The 20,893-nt window shown below is 40.9% G+C and overlaps 2 protein-coding genes across 3 annotated transcripts; both read right to left on the bottom strand.

Moving 5' to 3' along the window:
* Positions 1-4,838: 4,838 nt before the first annotated feature.
* On the bottom strand, positions 4,839-12,090 carry ccdc124 (coiled-coil domain containing 124). The gene is made up of 5 exons (XM_004562029.3): positions 11,983-12,090; positions 11,299-11,476; positions 6,892-7,090; positions 6,676-6,781; positions 4,839-5,413 (listed from the first exon to the last, which is right to left on the bottom strand). Exons 2-5 carry the CDS (start codon positions 11,455-11,457, stop codon positions 5,209-5,211), a joined length of 669 nt encoding a protein of 222 aa, XP_004562086.2. The 5' UTR covers positions 11,458-11,476; positions 11,983-12,090; the 3' UTR covers positions 4,839-5,208.
* A 1,848-nt stretch (positions 12,091-13,938) lies between these two features.
* Positions 13,939-20,893, bottom strand: cluap1 (clusterin associated protein 1). Of its 2 annotated transcripts, none has more exons than XM_004562030.3 (13): positions 20,808-20,893; positions 20,248-20,315; positions 20,017-20,128; positions 19,744-19,828; positions 19,463-19,642; positions 16,632-16,727; positions 16,312-16,395; positions 16,078-16,211; positions 15,847-15,988; positions 15,625-15,697; positions 15,409-15,519; positions 15,108-15,157; positions 13,939-14,307 (listed from the first exon to the last, which is right to left on the bottom strand). In XM_004562030.3, the coding sequence occupies exons 2-13, from the start codon at positions 20,267-20,269 to the stop codon at positions 14,131-14,133; spliced, it is 1,266 nt and encodes a 421-aa protein (XP_004562087.1). In that variant the 5' UTR covers positions 20,270-20,315; positions 20,808-20,893; the 3' UTR covers positions 13,939-14,130. The 2 variants fall into 2 exon arrangements, with proteins under 2 accessions (XP_004562087.1, XP_076730478.1); XM_076874363.1 differs by lacking the exon at positions 13,939-14,307 and adding an exon at positions 14,314-14,892.

Raw genomic sequence — 20,893 nt, 5'->3', positions numbered from 1 at the left:
TAATAAGGTGTAACTAATCAATCCTGAAGTACCATAGGCTACTTAAGTAGATGAACTTTCCACAAAGAAATCGATACCGACTGACTCCAGAAATAAGATGTTTCACAACTCTTCTGTCATTTAGGAATCTTTAGCTTTAATGAGGCCATTTGTTCAGCATGAAAGGAAAAAAAGTTCATCAAAAATAAATCTTCAAATTCAGTCTAATAGATTTTTTTTTTAAACTTATTGCTTTTTAAAATAGTTATTCAAGGCAATCTGACACTAGATTAAAAAAAAACATGTTCAGTCACAGGTTTGTGTTTTTTCTAAGGATCTGTCACAAGCAGATGTGAACCCCCGCTCATGTTTATTTACTGCGCATCAAAATCAGAAAGCCTCAGATAATAATACTGAGCAGACTCACACACTACATTACACTATAGCTATATAACTACAGATATAGATTCGGAGTTACATTAGTATCTTTAAGGGTTTGGTTTTCTCTTTTTTTCCTCCTTTTACAGGGTTGAATTTTAGTTGTAGAAGAAGTTAGACCATTTCAAATTTTTAAGGATATGATTTTGTTGATTAATTGAATAAAATCTAAATTCACAATACAAAAATGTGCATATCCATCCAGCCAACTATCCATCAACAGACTCAATCAAATGGTAGACCCTTAAATAAACCTCTGAATATATAATAAATAGTCACTTATAAACAAAAGGCATCTGCAGCAGCTTACCTTTACCTCCTTTATGACTTCAGCCAGTCATTTCCAGGAGAGCACTTAGTGCACAAGTGCTCCTTACCATCTTCTTCCATACGTTACTTTTTTTCCAGACTTGAAGAAGCAGGTTACAGACGGAAAGTGCTCCTGATTTGCAGAACACAAGTGTTAAGAAGAAAAGGAGCAGTCAGAGTGGGTGTTGGACACGGCTTCCCTCCTCCCGGTACAAACACTCGATAAAGGAGCTTTAGAGACGCTTTCCTTTGAAAGTAATGATTAGAATTCAACACGAAGAAAGGAAAGGGCAGCAGCAGCTGGCCTGGTAAAGGGTTGCCAAGCAAAGACACAGAGTGGGAGGGTGCAGCAACAGGTTAGAGAAAAAAATCTGGAACATCAGACTGGCGTGTTAAGGCGGAACATCACACATATAGCTCAAAGACATTAAATGGGAGTGGGCTGCTGGGTTGACAGGGGAAAACAAAAAGGAAATTGTAGCTTTCAATGCAGAGCGGAATATAAAAGGTCAGTTGAAGTTGTCATTGAAGCTCTTTGGTTCAAAGGCCTTCGCACGTTCTCTTATCTCGTCCACCAGAAGAGCCTGCAGAACAAAAGTGCCCATTTTTAAATCTGGTTCTGAATCAATCGAGCTAGCGAGGGCGACGTCTCATCAATGGGGCACGAAAAGATCTAAGAAATGAAACTGCGCGAGCAATTTTATAATAAAAGTATATTTATATACATGTGGAGAAGTGTAACGTCCAAATTTACTTGGCAGGAGTGGTGTTGCTTTCTGACCTTGTTCCTCTCCGGTGTTGCTTATAGACATTGATGTTGTATTTGTATGTAGCCTATTATGTTTGTATTTAGAAATAAAAACCTGCAAAGTTTTGATAATTCTCAATGTGAAGAATTTGTCATTTATAAGCACACACAACATTGCCCAAAAAATTTATTTATTACAGTCTGTGGGAGAGCTATGTGCGAAAATCCCATTCCCCCAATATAAATACGCATTATAGTTTATATAATACTTATATTTAGGTAGCTTCAGCTCTGTTTTATCTGCGCTTACTGTCCATCCACCTGGCATCAGACGAACTCTGGCCTGCTGCCTCAGCAGCTCAGCGTGAATGTTGCTGTGCTGGAGAAAACCTTTGTGACCGCAGGAGCGCTGCTTGCTGTCACAGGCCAAATAAATGGCCGCCACAGTCATCTGAAAGCAACAACTGATACATGGACACAGTTGCATGAAAAGTATTTTCTCCCTTCCCGAGTTCTTATTTTTTCCATATTTGTCAAACTTAAGATTTTAATATTAGACAAAGATAACCTGAATACATTCAAAGTGCAGTCTTTAAATGACGATTTCATTTAAGGGTAAAAAGGTTATCCAAACCTACCTAAGGTAATTTCCCCTAAACTTAATAACTGGTTGTGCCATCTTCAGCAGCAAGAACTCCAATCAAGTGATTGGCAATGAACCATTCACATCACTGTGGAGGAATTTTGGCCCACTCGTCTTTGCAGAATTGTTTAAATTCAGGCACATTGGACGATTTCCAACCATGAAAATCCTCCATAGTCTTTTAAGGTCTTGCCAAAGCGCTTCCGTCTGATTTAAGTCACCACCACCATGGTGGTTTTATGTTCTTTTTAGAAAATGCTGTGTTAGCTTTATGTCAGATGTAGCGGGACTCTAACCTTCCAAAAAGTTCAACTTTTGTCTCGTCAGACCACACAACATTTTCCCAAAAGTCTCGGGGATGATCCAGATGTTTTCTGGCAAATGTGAGATGAAACTTTGTGTTCTTTTCGGTCAGCAGTGGTTTTCTCCTTGAACTCTCACGTGGATGTCATGTTTGCCCAGTCTGTTTCTTATTGTTGAATCATGAACTCCGACCTTAACTAAGTCTTTGCAATTCTTTCCAGACTGATAGATGACAGTGACTTTGTTTCTCAGGGGTTTCCTTAGATCAGAGGTGGTGAACTCCAGGCCTCAAGGGCTGGTGTCCTGCAGGTTTTAGATATCACCCTGGGTCACCACACCTGAATCAAATGATTAGTTCATTACCAGGCCTCTGGAGAACTTCAAGACATGTTGAGGAGGTAACTTAGCCATTTAAATCTGCTGTGTTGGATCAAGGACACATCTGAAACCTGCAGGACACCGTCCCTTGAGAGTTTCCCCACCCCTGCATGCCTCATGGCATGATGTGTTGATTTTTGACCTTTTTTAGCCTGCTTCACTTTGTCAGACAGGTTCTATTTAAGTTAGTTCTTAATTTAACAGGTCTGACAGAAATCAGGCCAGGATTAAAAACATTTTGTATTTTCTCCAGTTAAGAAGAAATGTGACAAATGTGACAAATATGCAAAAAACTAAGAGATTATGAAGGAGATAAATACTTTTTCACGAGATTAAAGGCCTAAAGTGGAGAAAACTTGGACAGTAGAAACTCCTCTGGGAATTAATTAATAATAAATTGAAGCTGTATTGGCACTACCAGAGGCCCCTCTGCACACGCCATTGCTGTTCTGCATTTTAAACGACTTATTTGAAAAGAAGGTTTGTAAATGATGACTAAAAGCAAAACTGCATCAGTTACATACACACATGAGCATGAGGCCACAATATTCGCACCAACACAGCTCTACATGTTTGATGATAACTTGAGGCTTCTGCTTTCAGGGGTCACAACAGACTCTCTCTTCTGTAAAAGAAAGAATAAGTCATTGCTGGCTTCCAGCCAACAGGTCTGGCAGAATAGATAAGGGATGCACCCGCTGTTGACCAAAGTCTGAGGAGGTTTAAAAAAATGACTAAATTCTATATCTCAGTCTTATTAGATAATATTAAAAGTACCAATAATTTTTTTGAGCAACTTTCAGCCTGGTAGACAACTGGCTAATGTTCTTTTCCTTCTATTAGCTCACCTGGAGGGGCATAAGGAGCTACTCCAAGTGAGTGTTTAGGCTACATACCAAATGGGTACACATTGAACACTTACTCCCATTTGATTCCCAGCTGGTTGAAACTTTAATGCATGTCACTCCTCTAATGTCTCTCCCTTATCAGACTGTCAGACTGCTAGGTTGGAGCAGTCTGACACTGCTCCAACCTAGATTTAAAAAAAAACAAAACTTAACCAACAGCAGTCTGACTCTCAGCAGTTACAATCGAAGCAATGCGATAGACGCCTGAAAATAAAAGCAACAACCAGTTAAACATTACATGCGGTAAAGCTGAATAGCCAGTGAAGACACCATCCTTGTGTCAACATAACAATGTTTCAACATTTTGCCATTAGATTGGTGCTGTATGTGATGGTGCAATAGCCACTCCTCATTCTGGTCATGTATCACAGAGCCAAAAAAAGATAGCATGTGGAGTAAGCGGGCGTTATTACAGTTGATCTCTGTAACCACTTCACCATCCTGTAGGTTTTTAGCAAATGCAAAGTCAGGCCGTGTTCTTACACATCTGAACCACAGTGGGGATATTGTGGTAGAAATCTCACTTCCTGTCTATGCACCTTTGATAGTTCAGCTGCTCTAACGCCGGAATTTCCCATCTTTGGGATAAAGTACTTTTCACTGCATTATCTTATCTTGTATTCAGGGGTCTCTTAATCTGTAGACACCTCAATACTAAGGCTGAGATTATACCCACTTGGTGACAGCTGCGGACAGTACAGATAAGACATTTTTTGATACTCCACCCTCCAAGCCCTGCTTAAAGTCCACCTGAAGGATTCATGGCCAAACAAGCTCATGTGGTCACAAAATGCTGGAGGGAACACTGACATTCCAACCGATTATAAAATTTACAGCAGTGAGACCTCGTCATACCCACATACGTGGAAACTTTGATACACTAGATTCTGAAGAATCTGGTGAGTCACTTTCCAACGCAAAGAAAGAAAAAAAAATCTAATTCCCAAAGAATGTACTCGTCATTGGCGAGTACAAAACTAGAACTCGACATCTCAGTGAGGTCAAATATCAGCTCTCTGACGTTTATATGTATTGCACAACAGCACTTGCCAAAAAGCATTCAACTTCAGCATATGGAACAACGTATGTGCCTCCTAACAGTATGAACTGCATTTACAAAGAATGACAGATATTGATGATTGAGCAGTGAACTTTAATAAGTTATTCTCAAAACATCTGGCTTCCCACCTTGCCAGGAGTGCTAGGGGGAAAAAAAGAGAGAGAGAGAGAGAGAGAAAAGCAGTTACATTTATTAGATGCTGAGATGCCTCATTAGAGGCTGTGTGCACAAACATGAGGATCAGTTTTTATTTGATGGGTCATGATGAGTCTCTCCTCGTTAGTGAATGAAAAAATAAGTCAGGTCCTGTGGCACTGGAGAGACTGATAACGGTGAAGCTCTCGTCAGCAGAACTCATTTTTTCCCCCAAAGAAATTATTTAATTTTTCAATGGAAGTCCCCAGTGTGTATAGGCAGACAGTTTTCATTAGTGAACACGATTTCACTTTGTGTTGTAGGTGGAAAAGCGCTGGTTGAGGGGGTTTTCTGGTGCTTTTGCCCATTCTTTCTTCAATTGCTGTTTCAGTTGTGACAATCTCATGTTGGGATTCTCCTGTTTTAGACGAGGCATGTTTTCTTGCTCGTAAGCGGCAAATGCCGCTTTCATCCTGCGCTCCGGGTGACGGTCCAGGTCCTCGGGCCCCACGCTGAAACACAGGAAGACACACTGAGTGATTGTGTATTGTTAACATTTGCACAAGTACAACAGGAAGCCTCACGCATAATCAGAGGTTAGGGTTAGGTAGGGTTAGTACATATACGTTGTTACTGTGCTTAAGTTGAATTTTCAGGTACCTGTTTTTTCTACTCCTTACATTTTTAAAACAGGCTCATTACTTTTGCTTTAAAGCATTTGAGGAGAGTTATTATTACACATCACTGAAGGCCTCGAAATATCAAACCGATTTGAACCTAAACACATGAAAGGCAGTCATGTTCGTTTTAGTGCTGTCAGTGTTAATCTGGCTAAAATGACGTTAACGCCATAACCGCATTAATGCAGCAAATCTCTGTTATCGAGTTAGCGCAGATCGCCCCGTGCGTGAGGCTGCACGGCCCTAATACGTTAACGAGCTCGTTAACGCATTAGGGCCGTGCAGCCCCACGCACGGGGCGATCCGCGCTAACGGAGATTTGCTGCGTTAATGTGGTTATGGCGTTAACGTCATTTTAGCCAGATTAACGCTGACAGCACTAGTTCGTTTATTAATCACCAAAGGATGTCACATAAAAAGAGACGAAAGAGGCAAAACTGTGTTCAGTAGTCCGGGGTTAAAGTGGGTTGTGTTTTTATTTCTTTTTTGCCACAACAGCAGAGTGACTGCAGGTGTCCGTAAGTTGCGTCTAATATAGCGACAGCGTAAACAGAATACTGTCAGTGTAGAGGATGAGAATCAGTCAGGACAACTCATGAAACATCAGGTGTGTAAGGTGTGTAGAAATTATTTTTCTATAAACAATTCCAGGGTTCCCCAACCTGCTGGATCTACTTTAACCTCTACCTGCTCTTCCTGTTTGAAGCAAAGTCACCCTCTAAAATTTTTCCTCTTTTTCTCTCCTGATGTTCTACTTAACTGATTTGAGCGGAATACCTTTATTAGAACTAAAATTTAGACTAAAATTAAGTTTGTTTTCCTACATACTAATATTATTTTATTGTCACATTAATGCAGAACAAGGTTCAGTTAGCTTTGTATAAAAGTAGATGGTAGAAGTGTTCTTTAAGGAGCTACTTTTACCTTTTTTACTTTGAGTACATTTCGAAGCCTGTACTTTTTTAGTTTTACTTGAGTAAAGAAGTTTAACCGGTACTTCAACTTTTACTGGAGTATTTTTTAATACTAGTATCTGTACTTCTACTTAATTACAGAATATCTGTACTTTTCCCACCTCTGGACATAATTAATACCTGAGAACAGCGATGGCATCTTCTATTGTTCTGGCTTCCACGGTTCCTTCTTCAGGGATAACTCTGTTCACATTCTCCTCCAATGGAGTTTCCAGGTGGCTTTTCTCTGTGGGAAGAAATTTAAACATGGCACAATTACAAATCTAGATCATCTATGAATCTTATGACGATTTTATTACTCTACAAGCACATGCTTGTCTTCAAAATGTGCTCAACCTTTCGGATTGAGCTGGTCCTGCTCTTGCTGCTGCTGCTCATTGCGAAGCGTCTCCTCGATCTGTGCACGAGTCACTTTCCCACCAGATCCAGCACCCTGCTGGGACCTGCCTTTCAGTCTAGCATTCTCCTCATCGAGAAGTCGCTGATTTTCCTTTTTCCTCTCAAGGAGTTCCAGCCTCTTTTTCTCCTTGTCATCCTGCAACATCAGAAAAAGTATCTGAGAGAAAAGACTCACTGCTCTTCTGTGCTTAAAGATTTGGTTATTTTGGTCACTACATGTATTAAGGCGCATGAGATTAGATCACAACCATACATGTACTGTCTGTACAGAGCACAATGAGTTTGAAAAAGAAATGACTAAATAAATCCCCGGACACATGTCTCTCCAGTCTAGTCAGTACATGTCTATGTATGACATGATGTGAAGCAGTGCAGAGTAATGCCTGATAATCTCTACTAAAGCAAACATAACACACAGCTTTTTTTCACATAGTAAGTCAAGTACCACTGCCTGAACACATGCAGATGCACTAACTGTTTTATATATACCCAATCAAGGCCTATTAACTAGATAATCTTTGACTACAACTGCTAATTTCTTTTTACCAGCATAAAAAGGATTTGTTTGACAGTACTAACTGGATTGACCAATACTCAGAACAAATGGAAAAGCCAAAGAACTCCGTGAAGATCTAAGAAGGAGAGCTGTATATTAACACAAGTTGGAAAGTTCACTTGGAGACATTTCCAAACAACTACAGATTCCAGGATCACCGGTTTAAACAGCTGTACAAGTTGTGTACAAGTTATTCAGATTTGTCACTTCTTTATCAAAGTCTGGAAGAACACCCAAAGTGTCATCCTGGGATGACAGCAAATTGGTTTAGGATGTTCAGGAACAACTCAGAAACTAAGCCTGTAAACTGCTGAAGCGCCACAGTGTCACTGACCACAGTGAAGCAAGTTTTATATCACCATGGACTGAGAAGGTATCAACAAAGAAAGAAGCCCAGGTTACAAAATCATCACCCTCAAATTTGACTGAAGCTGCCCACAAGGACAAGCCAAAGCCCTCTGGAGAAAAGTCAGCTGAGACAAAGATGGAATTATTTGGTCACAGTGACAAGAAGTGTGTTTGGACGAGTAAAAGGTGAGGCTTTCAAACCTAAGAACATTGTAACAACTATCAATAATGGTGGTGGTAGCATAATGCTCTGGGGCTATTTTGTTGCTAGTGGTACTGGTACACTGCACAATGACTAAAAAGGAGGACTACCTTCAAATTCTTTAACTTCATGTCAAATCATCAACTAGATGGTTCAAACTTGGACACAGTTGAGTCTTCCAAAAGCACAATGATTCTAAACACGCATCAATGCTGGTTTTGGAATTGGTAACGCAGGCTATCATTAAACACATTTTCAGTAAATATGTGAACTACAAATTTACTGAAAATTTGCAAAGTATGCTTAGAAGTAGGTAGGGTGGTTGCCAGGAACCCATCCGATTTAAATGAAGTCTTGGTAGAGTCTTATTCTACCACTTTTCCAAGAAGAGTAATCAAATATCCAGCCAGAAGATAATGGATGGCTGCCAAAAGCATCTAGTCAAGGTGCTATGGGATAGTTAAAGAAATACGTACTGGTTGGGATTGGTTAGTTTGTCAGTGCTAACTTCTTTCAGCTGCTCTCATATTCATATATATACACACATACATATATATACATACATACACATATATGTATGTATGTATGTATGTATGTATGTATGTATGTATGTATGTATATATATATATATATATATATATATATATATATATATATATATATATATATGCGCTGAGAGACTGCTATGACACCACAGACTGGGATGTGCTCCTGAGCCCACATGGTGAGGACATAGAGGGGGCGACACACTGTCTGACAGACTACCTTAACTTTTGTGTGGACACGGTCGCCCCTGCTAAGACTGTACGGTGTTATCCTAATAACAAACCGTGGGTAACACAGGAAGTCAAAGCTGTCCTCAACATGAAGAAAAAGGCTTTCAGGAGCAAAGTGAAGGAGGAGATGAAAGCAGCACAGCGGGAGGTGAAACGCTGCCTGAGGGAAGCAAAGGACACCTACAGCAGGAAGGCGGAGCAGAAGTTGGAGAGGAACAATATGAGGGAGGTCTGGAATGGTGTGAAAACCATCACAGGCCACAACACCAAGAACAGCACAGTGGGGGGGACTGTGGAGAAGGCAAACGAACTCAACAACTTCTTCAACAGGTTTGACCAGCCCACAACCCCCCCACCCTCACCTTCACTACAGAGTCCTCTCCCCACTCTCCTACCTCCCTCGCTTCCCCCCCTTCCTGACACCATGACACCCCCCTCCTCCAATCCCTCTTTCAGCAGCAAGACATCTCCCCCCCTCCCCTCCTCCCAAATATCTCCCAGTGTCACAGTGGATCAGGTCAGGAGGCAACTGAGGAAGCTTCGCTCCAGAAAGGCAGCAGGCCCAGACAAGGTGTGTCCTAGGATGCTAAAGGCGTGTGCTGCTGAACTTGGGGAGCCGCTACAACGAGTCTTCAACCTCAGTCTGCGACTGGGGAGAGTGCCCGCCCTATGGAAGACATCCTGCATCGTCCCGGTCCCCAAAAGGAACCGGCCCAATGAGCTGAATGACTTCCGACCGGTGGCACTGACGTCACATCTTATGAAGACTCTAGAGCGGCTCTTCCTCAACCTCCTCCGACCACAGGTACAACATGCCCAGGACCCACTACAGTTTGCATACAAGGCGGGTGTCGGAGTGGAGGATGCCATCCTGTACCTCCTACACAGAGCCCACTCACACCTGGATGGGGGAAAAGGCACGGTCAGGATCCTGTTTCTTGACTTTTCCAGTGCCTTTAATACCATCCGGCCCTGTATGCTTCAGGAAAAACTGAACAGGATGGAGGTGGACCCCTGCCTGGTGGCTTGGATCTCCGACTACCTCACCGACAGACCACAGTACGTCAGGCTGAAGGACATCACGTCTGACACTGTGGTCAGCAGCACAGGAGCACCACAGGGAACTGTGCTGTCCCCTCTTCTCTTCACCCTGTACACCTCTGACTTCTGCTACAACTCTGAATTATGTCATATTCAGAAGTTTGCAGATGACACGGCCATCATGGGGTGTATCTGGGATGATCAGGAAGAGGAGTACAGAAGTCTGGTGAGGAACTTTGTCGCATGGAGTCACACAAACCACCTGCAACTCAACACCTCAAAGACTAAGGAACTGGTTGTGGACTTCGGGAGGTCTAGAGCAGGTCCACTGCCGGTTCAGATAGAGGGGGAGGAGGTGGAGGTGGTCAACAAGTACAAGTACCTCGGGCTGTGGGTGGACAATAAACTGGACTGGTCATGCAACACAGAGCACCTGTATAAAAAAGCCCAAAGCCGACTGTACTTCCTCAGGAGGCTGAGGTCTTTTAAAATCTGCAGGAAGCTCCTGAGGATGTTTTACCAGTCGGTGGTTGCTGGAGTACTTTTCTATGCTGTGGTGTGCTGGGGGAGCAGCACAGCAAAGAAGGACTCATCCAGGCTGGAGAAACTGATCAGGAAGGCTAGCTCTGTGGTCAGCATGAAGCTGGACACTCTGGTGACAGTGGCAGAGAAAAGGACATTAAATAAACTGATGGACATTATGAACAATGCTGGGCATCCTCTGCACACGGCCATAAACAACCAGAAGAGTCTGTTCAGTGACAGGTTGCTTCTCCCCAAGACAAGAACTAACAGACTTAAAAACTCCTTTGTCCCACACGCCATCAGACTGTTTAACTCCTCTCTGGAGGGGAGAGGGAGGGGAAACAGGAGGACAAAGGAGGGGGGAACAACTAAGCTGTAGTGCCTCTTCACCTCACTGTTCACTACCTTATGGAATACTTTTTGTAAATAGTCAACAGTGCAATAGACCTCAATACTTGAAATGTGCAATTCACTTGTATTTTTATTTTTATTCCTATTTATTCTATTTATCCCCTTTGTATATTTTATTTATATTTGTCTCTGTATTTATATATGTGTGTGTATGTGTGTATATATATATATAACATTCTGTAACTGTAACTTCTGTCGGTGCTGTGTTTTTTTGGAAATCGAATTTCCCAGAGGAACCCACCCGAGGGATTAATAAAGTTCTATCTTATCTCTCTCTCTCTCTATCTCTCTATCTCTCTCTCATATATATATATATATATATATATATATATATATATATATATATATATATATATATATATATGTATATATATATATATATACACACACACACACATACATACATACATATATTCAAGTATATATATCTTCAAGTACATTGAAGATGAAATTGTACTTCACACCTGGCTAAAGAAAGAGCTTACCTTCCTTTGCTCTTTTTTGAGTACATGCTTGTCAGTTTCCTGCCAGAGAGCATCTTCTTCTTGCTGCTTCTTGCGGGCGTCTGCCACCGCCTTAGCCTCAGCTTTTCGGGCTCTGGCCGTGGCCGCCTTGGAGTTCTCACCCTGGAATTTCTTTGGCATCCCAACAGCTGTTTTTCAACTGAGGGACAAGCCAAGACAAGAGGGCCAAGATAAGACTAAGAAACGTTTCAATACTGACGCACAATATTGAGCCAGACTTTTTATTTTGAATGCAACACAATAAAAAAAACACATTCTCGAGGCATTTATCAACGGATATATTGTTCATTTATAGAACGTTTACATGACAGGCAATGCGCAGGAGCTCTTTCAGGACCTTAACATTTATCTTCAGCTGGATCGTAGGTTACATAACACACAGTTCGTGTAAATAGTTAACTTAATTAGCTATACTTTGGCCTGAAAACGGCAATGCATACTTTAATCTCCACAATCATTGAAATGGTTGCAGTTTGCCTGTCAGTACAGCTAGTTAGCATCAGCTAGCTGCAGTTGGCTTGAGGATGCGCCAGACTTGTTTGGCTATCAACTACATTCCCGTTTCCTCTGTTACTTAGCCAAATTTTAGCTGATATGACATTCCCAATGACATACGTTAAGTTAATTATAAACGTGGTTTCATACCAGTAATGAAAGAAGAACCAGGTCGTAGGTAGACGACAGTTTACTGTTATTTCGAAGCGGCATCCGCCACCTCCTCTCCGAAAACCAGCGCGCTCACTGATGACGTTACGCAGCACAATTATACTGTAAACAGCTAGGACTGTAGAAAATAGTAAACATGTGTTTTTGTTAATTCTTTGTTAAACTTCAAAATGATTAAACACACATTTCAGTATGGTCATGAGTATGGAAGCAAGTTTTTTTTAATTATATAAATTGAAATTTCAAGATACTAATTTTGAGAAATAACCCAATTACTAGATTGTTAAAAATTCTTTTATTTTATACATTCATTTGTTTTTTCCGGTGGCGGGAATATATGGAAGCTCGTTTCCACCACAATAAATAAATAACTACAGTTTGTAACTTAAAAATTCTTGTTATTATTTTTTTTAAAATCTAGTATGTTTACATTTTGAGAAGCTAACACGAAATTTACGATAACACCTGGAAATACTGAATTTATATGTATCCAAAAAAAACAGCAAAAAACCAAAACAAAACAATCCCCCTCTGGCCCCTGCTGGTGGTCTCAATCCTTCAAGCTTGGGTCCTCTGGGAGCTTGAGGATCCTACACAGTATCTTAGCTGTTCCTAGGACTGCACTCCTCTGGAAAGAGATCTCTGATGTTGTACCTGGGATCTGCTGGGGCCAGTCACATAGCTTGTTGGTCGCTGCACCAAGTGCTCCGATTACCACTGGGATCACTGATGCCTTCACTTTCCACATCTTCTCAAGCTCAGCCCTTGGTAGTTTTCAAGCTTCTTGTGTTGTGCTCCTTCCTGATGTTGCTGTCACTCAGCATAGCAATCCATCTCCAATTGCTCCATTCCATAGTTGGTATCCATAGTTATGATTTGATGGCTGCTTTTGCTAGAGGCTTGAAGTTGGCCTCTAGTGTCTTTTGCCGCATTCCCAATGAGTTCCTGAGGAATGCTCTTAGAGTCCTGTTGATATTGTACGCTTCTAGGAATTCCATGATCCATGTGTGGGGCACTGAGTGATAGGCCTTCTTGTAGTTAATCCAGACAGTGCACAGGTGGGTCAGTCTGGTCTTGCAGTCTCAAGTGGCTGTTCTGTATCTGTCTGTTTTGCCCCTCTGGTATTACTGCCAGTTCCTTTCTGTGCCCTGCTCATGTATTGATCCACAAGCCTGTTCTTCTCAGCTGTTATGATGCCTGACAGGAGCTTCCATGTCATACTGAGGCAGGTTTTTTCCAGTAGTTGGATGAAACCGGCCTCTTCTAGGGATGCTCGGGGATCAGAACTGTCTGGCCTTCAGTTAGCCATTCCGGGTGTGTGTCATCTACTAGCAGCTGGTTTATTTGTGCAGCCACGTCTTAGACACCCCTTTCTTCAGCTCTGATAGTTGGTTAACTTCCCTCTGTGCTACCTTGATCTTGGCCTCTAGTCTCCTTCTCTATGGAGGATACTACTCTTTGTGGCTGTTCATCTTGTAGCCAAGCATCTCCATGATCACTGCAGCCATGGTGTAGATCAGCCAGTTGGCTAATACAGGTAAACCCAGTTTTATCATTTGACTGTGGCCATCTTAGCTTTGTCTTTAATGTCCAGGGTAAATGAGGTTTGTTTTTTAATCCACCTCACCACACTTTGCATCACTGTAGGTAATCAATGGACCTTACATACTTATATCAAGCACTGACTGCTGCAAATCTTCAGAATTGCAACAGTTTCTTTTTTTCTCCACCTTTCATTTATCCCTATATGTCTATTTTTTGTCATATTTTGAGCACATAAACTAAAAAAAACCTAAAAGATTCTTCACCACTAGTCAGTCATTTATTTAATGGCTACAGAGGTGTGAAAACTACTCAAATGTTGTGCCATATAAAGTATAAAATTTCAAAATATGGTTGACTCTCTCAGAGAATAAATGTCACAACACACAGAGGACATGTTAAAATAAAATATTTAATATTTTATTATGACAAATATTTTACTCAAATATCAAAGAACATGAACTATATTGACAATTAAGTTTCAAAAACAGCACGCTGTGAAACAATAATGCATATTTCTTGGACGGTCTAACTAGAGCTGGAATAAAAACTAGCTGGAGCTCATCATGTGTGAGTGTTCTTTATTCAGAAGTCATTGTCACTTTCCTCAAGCAGGGGGGGCCTCATACCCCCTCTTGAGGGTCGAGGACCCCTGGATATGGGGTCCTCCAAGCTCTCGTCCTCCAAATCCTTGCTCTCCTCCTCCTCACCTTCGTCATCTTCCTCATCATCCTCGTCCACATCAATCTCACTATCTTCAGTCTGGGAACAGCAGTGAATAATGACCACAACAATTAGAGTCCAGTCCAATGCACGACTGAAAATATTTCCAACACAAAACGTGAAACCACAACAGAAATCGCTATGTTCATCAGAAAAGGGATTTGGGTGTGGGGGGGCATAACCACGTCCATGACTCGTTTAAAGGGAGCTCCTGCAGTACATGAAAAATCCACCCTGTAATCCAACTCAGAAACACCATCATAGTTAAAAAATGAAATGGTTAAAATCTTCTCTGGATGAGAAACAGTTCTATGCCTGTAGCTACATCAGTGTACAATGAAATCACAAGACTGGTAATGGAAATAACAGAAATAAATGTTTAAAAAAGGGCTTTACAAAGGCTTTGGACCCACTTCTGCTTTTCTGTCTGGAGTAGCTTGAACATAATCATCAGGCTATGTCATGTGGGATATTCCCTACTGTATGAGGATTTGAGAATGGATTTTTCTTTTAGATGCACGAAGAGGAAAAGGGGAGTGAACTAGATCTTGGTCCGGCACAAACCTTTCCTTTCCGGTGTTTTTTCTTATGGGGGAATGATGTTCTGGAAACAGCTAAAAGGGCCTTAGATAACAAGTTGGAAACCGAAAACGGGGAAGAAACTGATCAGAGATTGAACAGGAGAATCAGCTAGAAATGACAGATAAAGGTTAAAGTGCAAGTCATGAGCAGTGAGCACCATCTGGGACACCTGCAAGCCAAAATCAACACAAAAGAACTCAAGTATAGCTCAGCAAAAGAGGAGAAAAAGAAACCAAGGAAGTTAAAAGATTACTAACCTCATCACTGTCACCACCCTGCATGTTCCCGATGAAACGTGCTCCTCTGCCTAAAGGAGGGACACAAGGAGGCAATGTTCAAGGAACGTGAAAGGTGTTGTTATTGCATGGCTTGATGTTCTTTGGTTTTTTGAGAACCAATCAGTGTCTACATTAAACACTGCAGCATGAATGTGTGTGATGTTTGATAGAAAGCACTTAGACACAGTAAACAACCAGACCATCTACTTAAATAATGGCTTCACTTTATGCAGGTGAGAATTGATCATAACATGGATGTGGCTATCCCCAGTCTGCATACCTGTCATGAGGCCATTTCGTGTGAGATGTGGCTTAGCGGGACGCAATTCCTCCATGTCACTGTCTGAACCTTCATCCTCGGGAACGTCTATGTCCGAGTCCTCGTCTTTCACTGTAGACGACATATCGTGTGAAAGTAGTGTGAAAAGTTATAGAAAGGTTTGGATGGGATTGTGCGACAGGTTTTTGTCTTTAACTCTGTGTTTGTTTATCTTACAGGAACTCTTCATCAGCTCCCTTTCCTCTTCTCTCAGTTTGCTCTGCATTAACCTCAGAGTGTTTTCAGCTTCCTGCAGCGGAGAAAGAAAATAACACAGACATAAAGTTTGCATGTGCATGACTGGGACAAATTGTATGAATGTTAGTCATACAATTTTATGGGACATTCATTTGTAGAACATTTGAGAAAAAATGCTTTGCATATTGTATATTCACGCACCTCAAACCTCTCCTGTTCCAGTCTGTGGTACTCATTAAGCTGAGACTCCAGAAAGGAGAGGTTTCTGAACTTCTCCACGTAGGTCTCATAGTGTTTCTGCAGATCTTCCTCGATCTTCTCGTATTCATCCATGAACGCTGGTCTAAGAGGTTAAGGAAGAACAATAACCTGTTTGTCTAAGTTTTGTTTAAAGACTTGTTTTTAGTTGAGGAGAGAAAACTTCATACCCACCTGACACTCTGCAGGGTCTGGAGCCTCTTCCGATTCCTCTCCAACTCCTGCTTCTTCTTTTCTATCTTGCCATCCAGAGTGGCCTCATCGGAAACAACGTTATTCAGCATGTCTTTGGTCTTATCCACACTTTTCTTTAACACAAAGACATAGCAACAAAGTCAGTATTACGGTACTTGGGAGGTATAAGCATGTCCCCTGTGAATTTTGAAATCTGCTACCAAAATTACAGACCAAAACCTCCTTGATGGCAGCTCTCAGGGCCTTTTCAGTCTCAATGATCTCCAGAGGTCTGGCAATGGCTGCACTTCTCATTTCCTGTGAGCAAAGTGAAAATAAAGACAGCAAAGTAAACCCCTGTGCTACTGAATGATGTCTTTCAAAGAGACAGCCCTATAATTGTACAACTACGTTCATCTGAAATTATATTTACTGTAAAAAAATTTAAAAAATGTTACTGAGCTCACCAGCACTCAGATTTGAACAGCTGAACATTAAAATGTTAGTTAAGTTAGTCACCGTTTCTTAAAATCATATCCATGTTTTCCCCTTACCCTTAAGTCCACCTCCTTCCCCAGTAAGTCATATAAGGATGCTCCTTTGGACGTGACCTCGGACGCCAGCTGCCGAGCTGCTTTAAGATCTGAAATCTAGAATAAAGACAACGTGAGAGCTAATCAGAAAGTTTTTTCCTCTACCAAGGATTTACTATAATATTGATTTTTAAAAATAAAAAATAACAAACACGTAGAAAAAGCTATCTCCATGTAAAAACAATGTTTTAAATGATATAAAGCAAAGATTAAAAAGTAAATAATATGGTTTGTGTAGATTAAAGATACCACCTGGTTATTGTACAGCTTGATTTATAGTCTTGTAGAGCACACACTGCAGAAACATCCTTGTTTCTATTTATACTTGTACTCTTGTTATTTTTGCGGGACGGTGCATAGGATGTGGGACGAAAAGCACAGGTTAAAGTGTTGGATATACATCCGTATACAGAGCTGTGCAAAAGCCACCCTTCATTTAAAAATATGCTTTATTACCAAGAAGCCAGCCCTTGTTAGGATTTTCAAAAGTGGTCTTGAGACCTTTATAACTAAGAGTCTGTCGCAAAATTTAATACAAAAACTGTCAAAGACAAAAACACTGTTTGACAGGCATAAAAAATGATTTTTGCAACAACAAAAGAACTATTAGTTGAAAATGTGCCATATCTAAGGAAACCAGGCCAACAGGCCTAAAAAAATAATTTAGGCCAAAAAAGGTGCACAGTGTCTGAAAGTTATGTCCTTAAGGAATAAAACAAAAGAAAATCCAGCAAAGACATGATACAAGACCTGAGACCTTTCAGTAATGCAGCTATCGTTTACCAAAGCTTCAGTAAGAAAAGGCTGAAGCATAACAAATTACACAAGACCTGCACTAAAAATTAGTGACAACACGTCTTATGAAGCGAATCACTGCCAATATGTTCAGGGGTTATGAGAGAGGTACAGCAGTGTCTACAGCCATGTGTAAAACACTGTAGAGGCTCTGTCATGGTTGGAGGCTGCATTTCAGCCAGTGGTGATGTGGATCTTGTCAATATTTATAGTAAAATGGGAACAGAAAAGAACCATCAGTTTTTGATCTGCCATGCAATACCATCTGGAAAGCGTTTGATTGTCAGCGACTTCCTTTTTAGCATGGCAATGATTTCAAACACACTGCCAGTGTAGAAGAAAAACAGAGGAGCACTATCAGACATGAACTGACCTTCCCAGATCCCGTATCTCAACATTATTGAAGCAGTGTGGAATCATCTTGCCAGAAAACCTAAACAAAAGACAGCCAGCATCCAAAGCAGAGCTTTGAATGTCCTTTGAGGAGCTTGGAGAACTATTCTTGAATTTATGTCCCTGGATGGCCCGTCTCCTGCAGAGAGCTTTGTTGTTGATGTAGACAGCCTACAAAGTATGTGGTGCAACTAGTCTGTAGGCAATTCTTGTTTGTTCTGTTGTTGGTCCATCAGCCAGCAGTGGAGAAGAGTGAAGTTGTAACATAAAAAAATCTGAAGTGAAACCGAGTGTTGAAAACAATGAAACGTGTCCACTACAGCCGCTGTCTGTACTTCTCATACTATATATATTTTTTTAATATTTGAAGAGTTTTTTTTGCGGTTCTCACATTCCCTTTGAACCCTCCTGTTGCTTCCTTCCCTTTTCTGGCCAACTTGTCAGCCAGTCAGCATTCGACAGATACATAGGTCATTCGATCTTGGACTGCATAGGAGCACATCTACAGTAGACAAAAATCACTGTCTGTCAAAACAGAAATGTGGAAAAAGACAGGCACATTTACAGGACTACAAATTACACTTATTAGCCATGGATTGGCCCTCCCAGAGCCCGGACCTCAACATTATTGAAGCAGTGTGGGCTCGTCTGGACAGAAAACCAAACAAAAGACAGTGAACATTCAAAGAAAAACACTGAATGTCCTTCAAGAAGCCTGGAGAACTATTCCTGAGAATTACTCAGAAATGAGAAGAAAACTTGGCTAACGGAGTTCAGGCTGTGTTGAAGAATAAAAGGTGGTCACACAAAATTAAGCTTGTTAGAATTGTACAAAAAAGATTTTTGCACAGCACTGTATGTCAGAGCTGGATACAATTTAGTACTAAGACTCAATCTTAAGGAAAATTAAGACAATCTGTTGCTTCTAACATTAATTATTCAGTTTACGTCAAAACCTAAGTATCTATTGTCTTACATTTGTGTGCATGGTGATTCTATCACAATACTTTGCAGATGAACAGCTTGGAAAATGTTTGGAAGTGACTGCTGGTGAATAGAGTCTTAACCAGCCATGTCTGTGTCACCAATTCACAGTTGTTCCATTGTATAATAACAGAAACATAAACGCAAGTAAATGCAAAAAGCTCAATTTATCCTGCACTGAAGCACAAAAGGTAATGTAAAAACACAACCTACAGCCCTGTGCTGTTCATAAGATTAAAGCCATTTATTAGTGTTAGCCACATTAATTAGACAACGTGCTAACACTGACAATTTTATACTTGTTGTTGGGATCTGAATACACAGCATCCTCAGAACATTTAGTAGACTTTGCTCATCGCTGAGACATTTTACAGCTGCAGTTAGCAGAAGTGGCTCTGGTGAGGAAATAAGAATTGCTGTTTCATTCTGAAACACTGCATATATGGTGTTTGCTTTAATTTATCTTGGTTTCAAACACTTCCCCAAATTAAATGTCACCCAGTGCCCATTTTCTTTTTTAAATTCCACAGGAATGAGAGTCTCATAATGTAAATAAAGTATGTGACTGAGGATTTAGTAAAACTGGCATAACATTACACACAGTGTAGTTTGCACCTCACCCGAGAGCCAAGGTCAAACTTGAACTTGCTGTTGTCCTGCTCAACTTTGTCTCCCAGAGCCATCTGCTTGGTTTTCATAGCACTGTACAGGACTGAGGTGATCTTCAGCATCTCTTTCACTGCATAGCCGTCAGCCTGGTAGAGACGCTTAGTGTTCAGCTTGATGTGAGCCTTTGTTGCCTGGAACACAAGGAGACACTGTTTAAGATGCAGTAATAACAGACGTTCATTTGCCAAGAATAAACTCTACAGTCTATAAAAAACTTCCAAGAATACGTCACCATGAACTGGGCCACAGCCTTGATGAAGAATATCCTGTCAGCTTCTGTGTCCACATCAGTAGGAACATCACTCTGAGGTTCATATCTATAAGGATGAAAAGAATGAAAGGGTGCAAAAGGCAAAGAAAAGCAAAAATATATCACAGTATCCTCCACTAGAACCATGATGCTTTAACATGGCCGTGTCCAAATGCAGACAGAAAAATGTGGAGGACAGAACAGTGGCAGTATTATTTAGATAAACAATTTGACTTTTTTTAGGCTCAAGCATACCTCTTCACAAGCCATTTCAGGATTTCTGCCACAAGAGAGAAATTTGGAGTCCTGAAGTTCTCCATAGAGATCAAGCGAGGATATCCCAAGGCCCTCATCATTTCTGTGAAATCTGACACATAACATAAAACTCCAATTAACTTCTCACTCAGTTATCTTCTTAAAACAAACAAACAAACCAAAAAAGTGGTCACTACAAACAGCGAAGAGCAGACAGTAAACAACACTTACTTCTTAAATCTCGGAAAGACATTTTCAGCCGATTGCACTGTGCGCCAAAGCTTAGACCACTTTGTCCTCTAGCAGGAAAAAAGAAAGAGCATGTGTTAACAGCAGACGAGCTACCGACTGTGCACGTAGGTTTCTCTCCGAGACTGGCAGGTTTTCAGTGAGAATTTAGTGTTTGGGGTTTATTAAATTAGAGCTGACGTGATTATCATTCACGACATAAAACTTTGTGCATATCAGCAGATGCTAAAATACAGACTTCAGTCACTATTTTAAAAAACTGTAAAACCAACTGTGATAGAATCACCGACGATTTCCCCGCTGATTTGTATTCCCGCACAGGACACCGTATGTTATATGTGAACCCTAATCTTGGTTTAAGCAGTATGTTTATGACTACAAAGCATAGCTAGCTCGTAGCAGGATTTAAGTGAGTAGAAAGCTATCGCTTTTTGTAGTTTTTGGCTAACCTTAGGTTAATCAGTGAAAAGACAGTATATATATTTTCAACGATGAAGTTAGCTGTTATTAAACGTAACACGTTGTGTTTCGGGCATCATTACCTGTTCTAGTTGTTCCAAGCTAAGTGATCGGTGGCCGCTATGAGAGACGGTCTCTATGGAAACCAAAATCTTCTACGGAAGCTCAA

This window comes from Maylandia zebra, linkage group LG15, assembly GCF_041146795.1.
Source record: "Maylandia zebra isolate NMK-2024a linkage group LG15, Mzebra_GT3a, whole genome shotgun sequence".
Classification (NCBI taxonomy): Eukaryota; Metazoa; Chordata; class Actinopteri; order Cichliformes; family Cichlidae; genus Maylandia; species Maylandia zebra.
The sequence above is the reverse complement of the archived record's forward strand: the minus strand, read 5'-3'. Positions and strand labels throughout refer to the sequence as shown.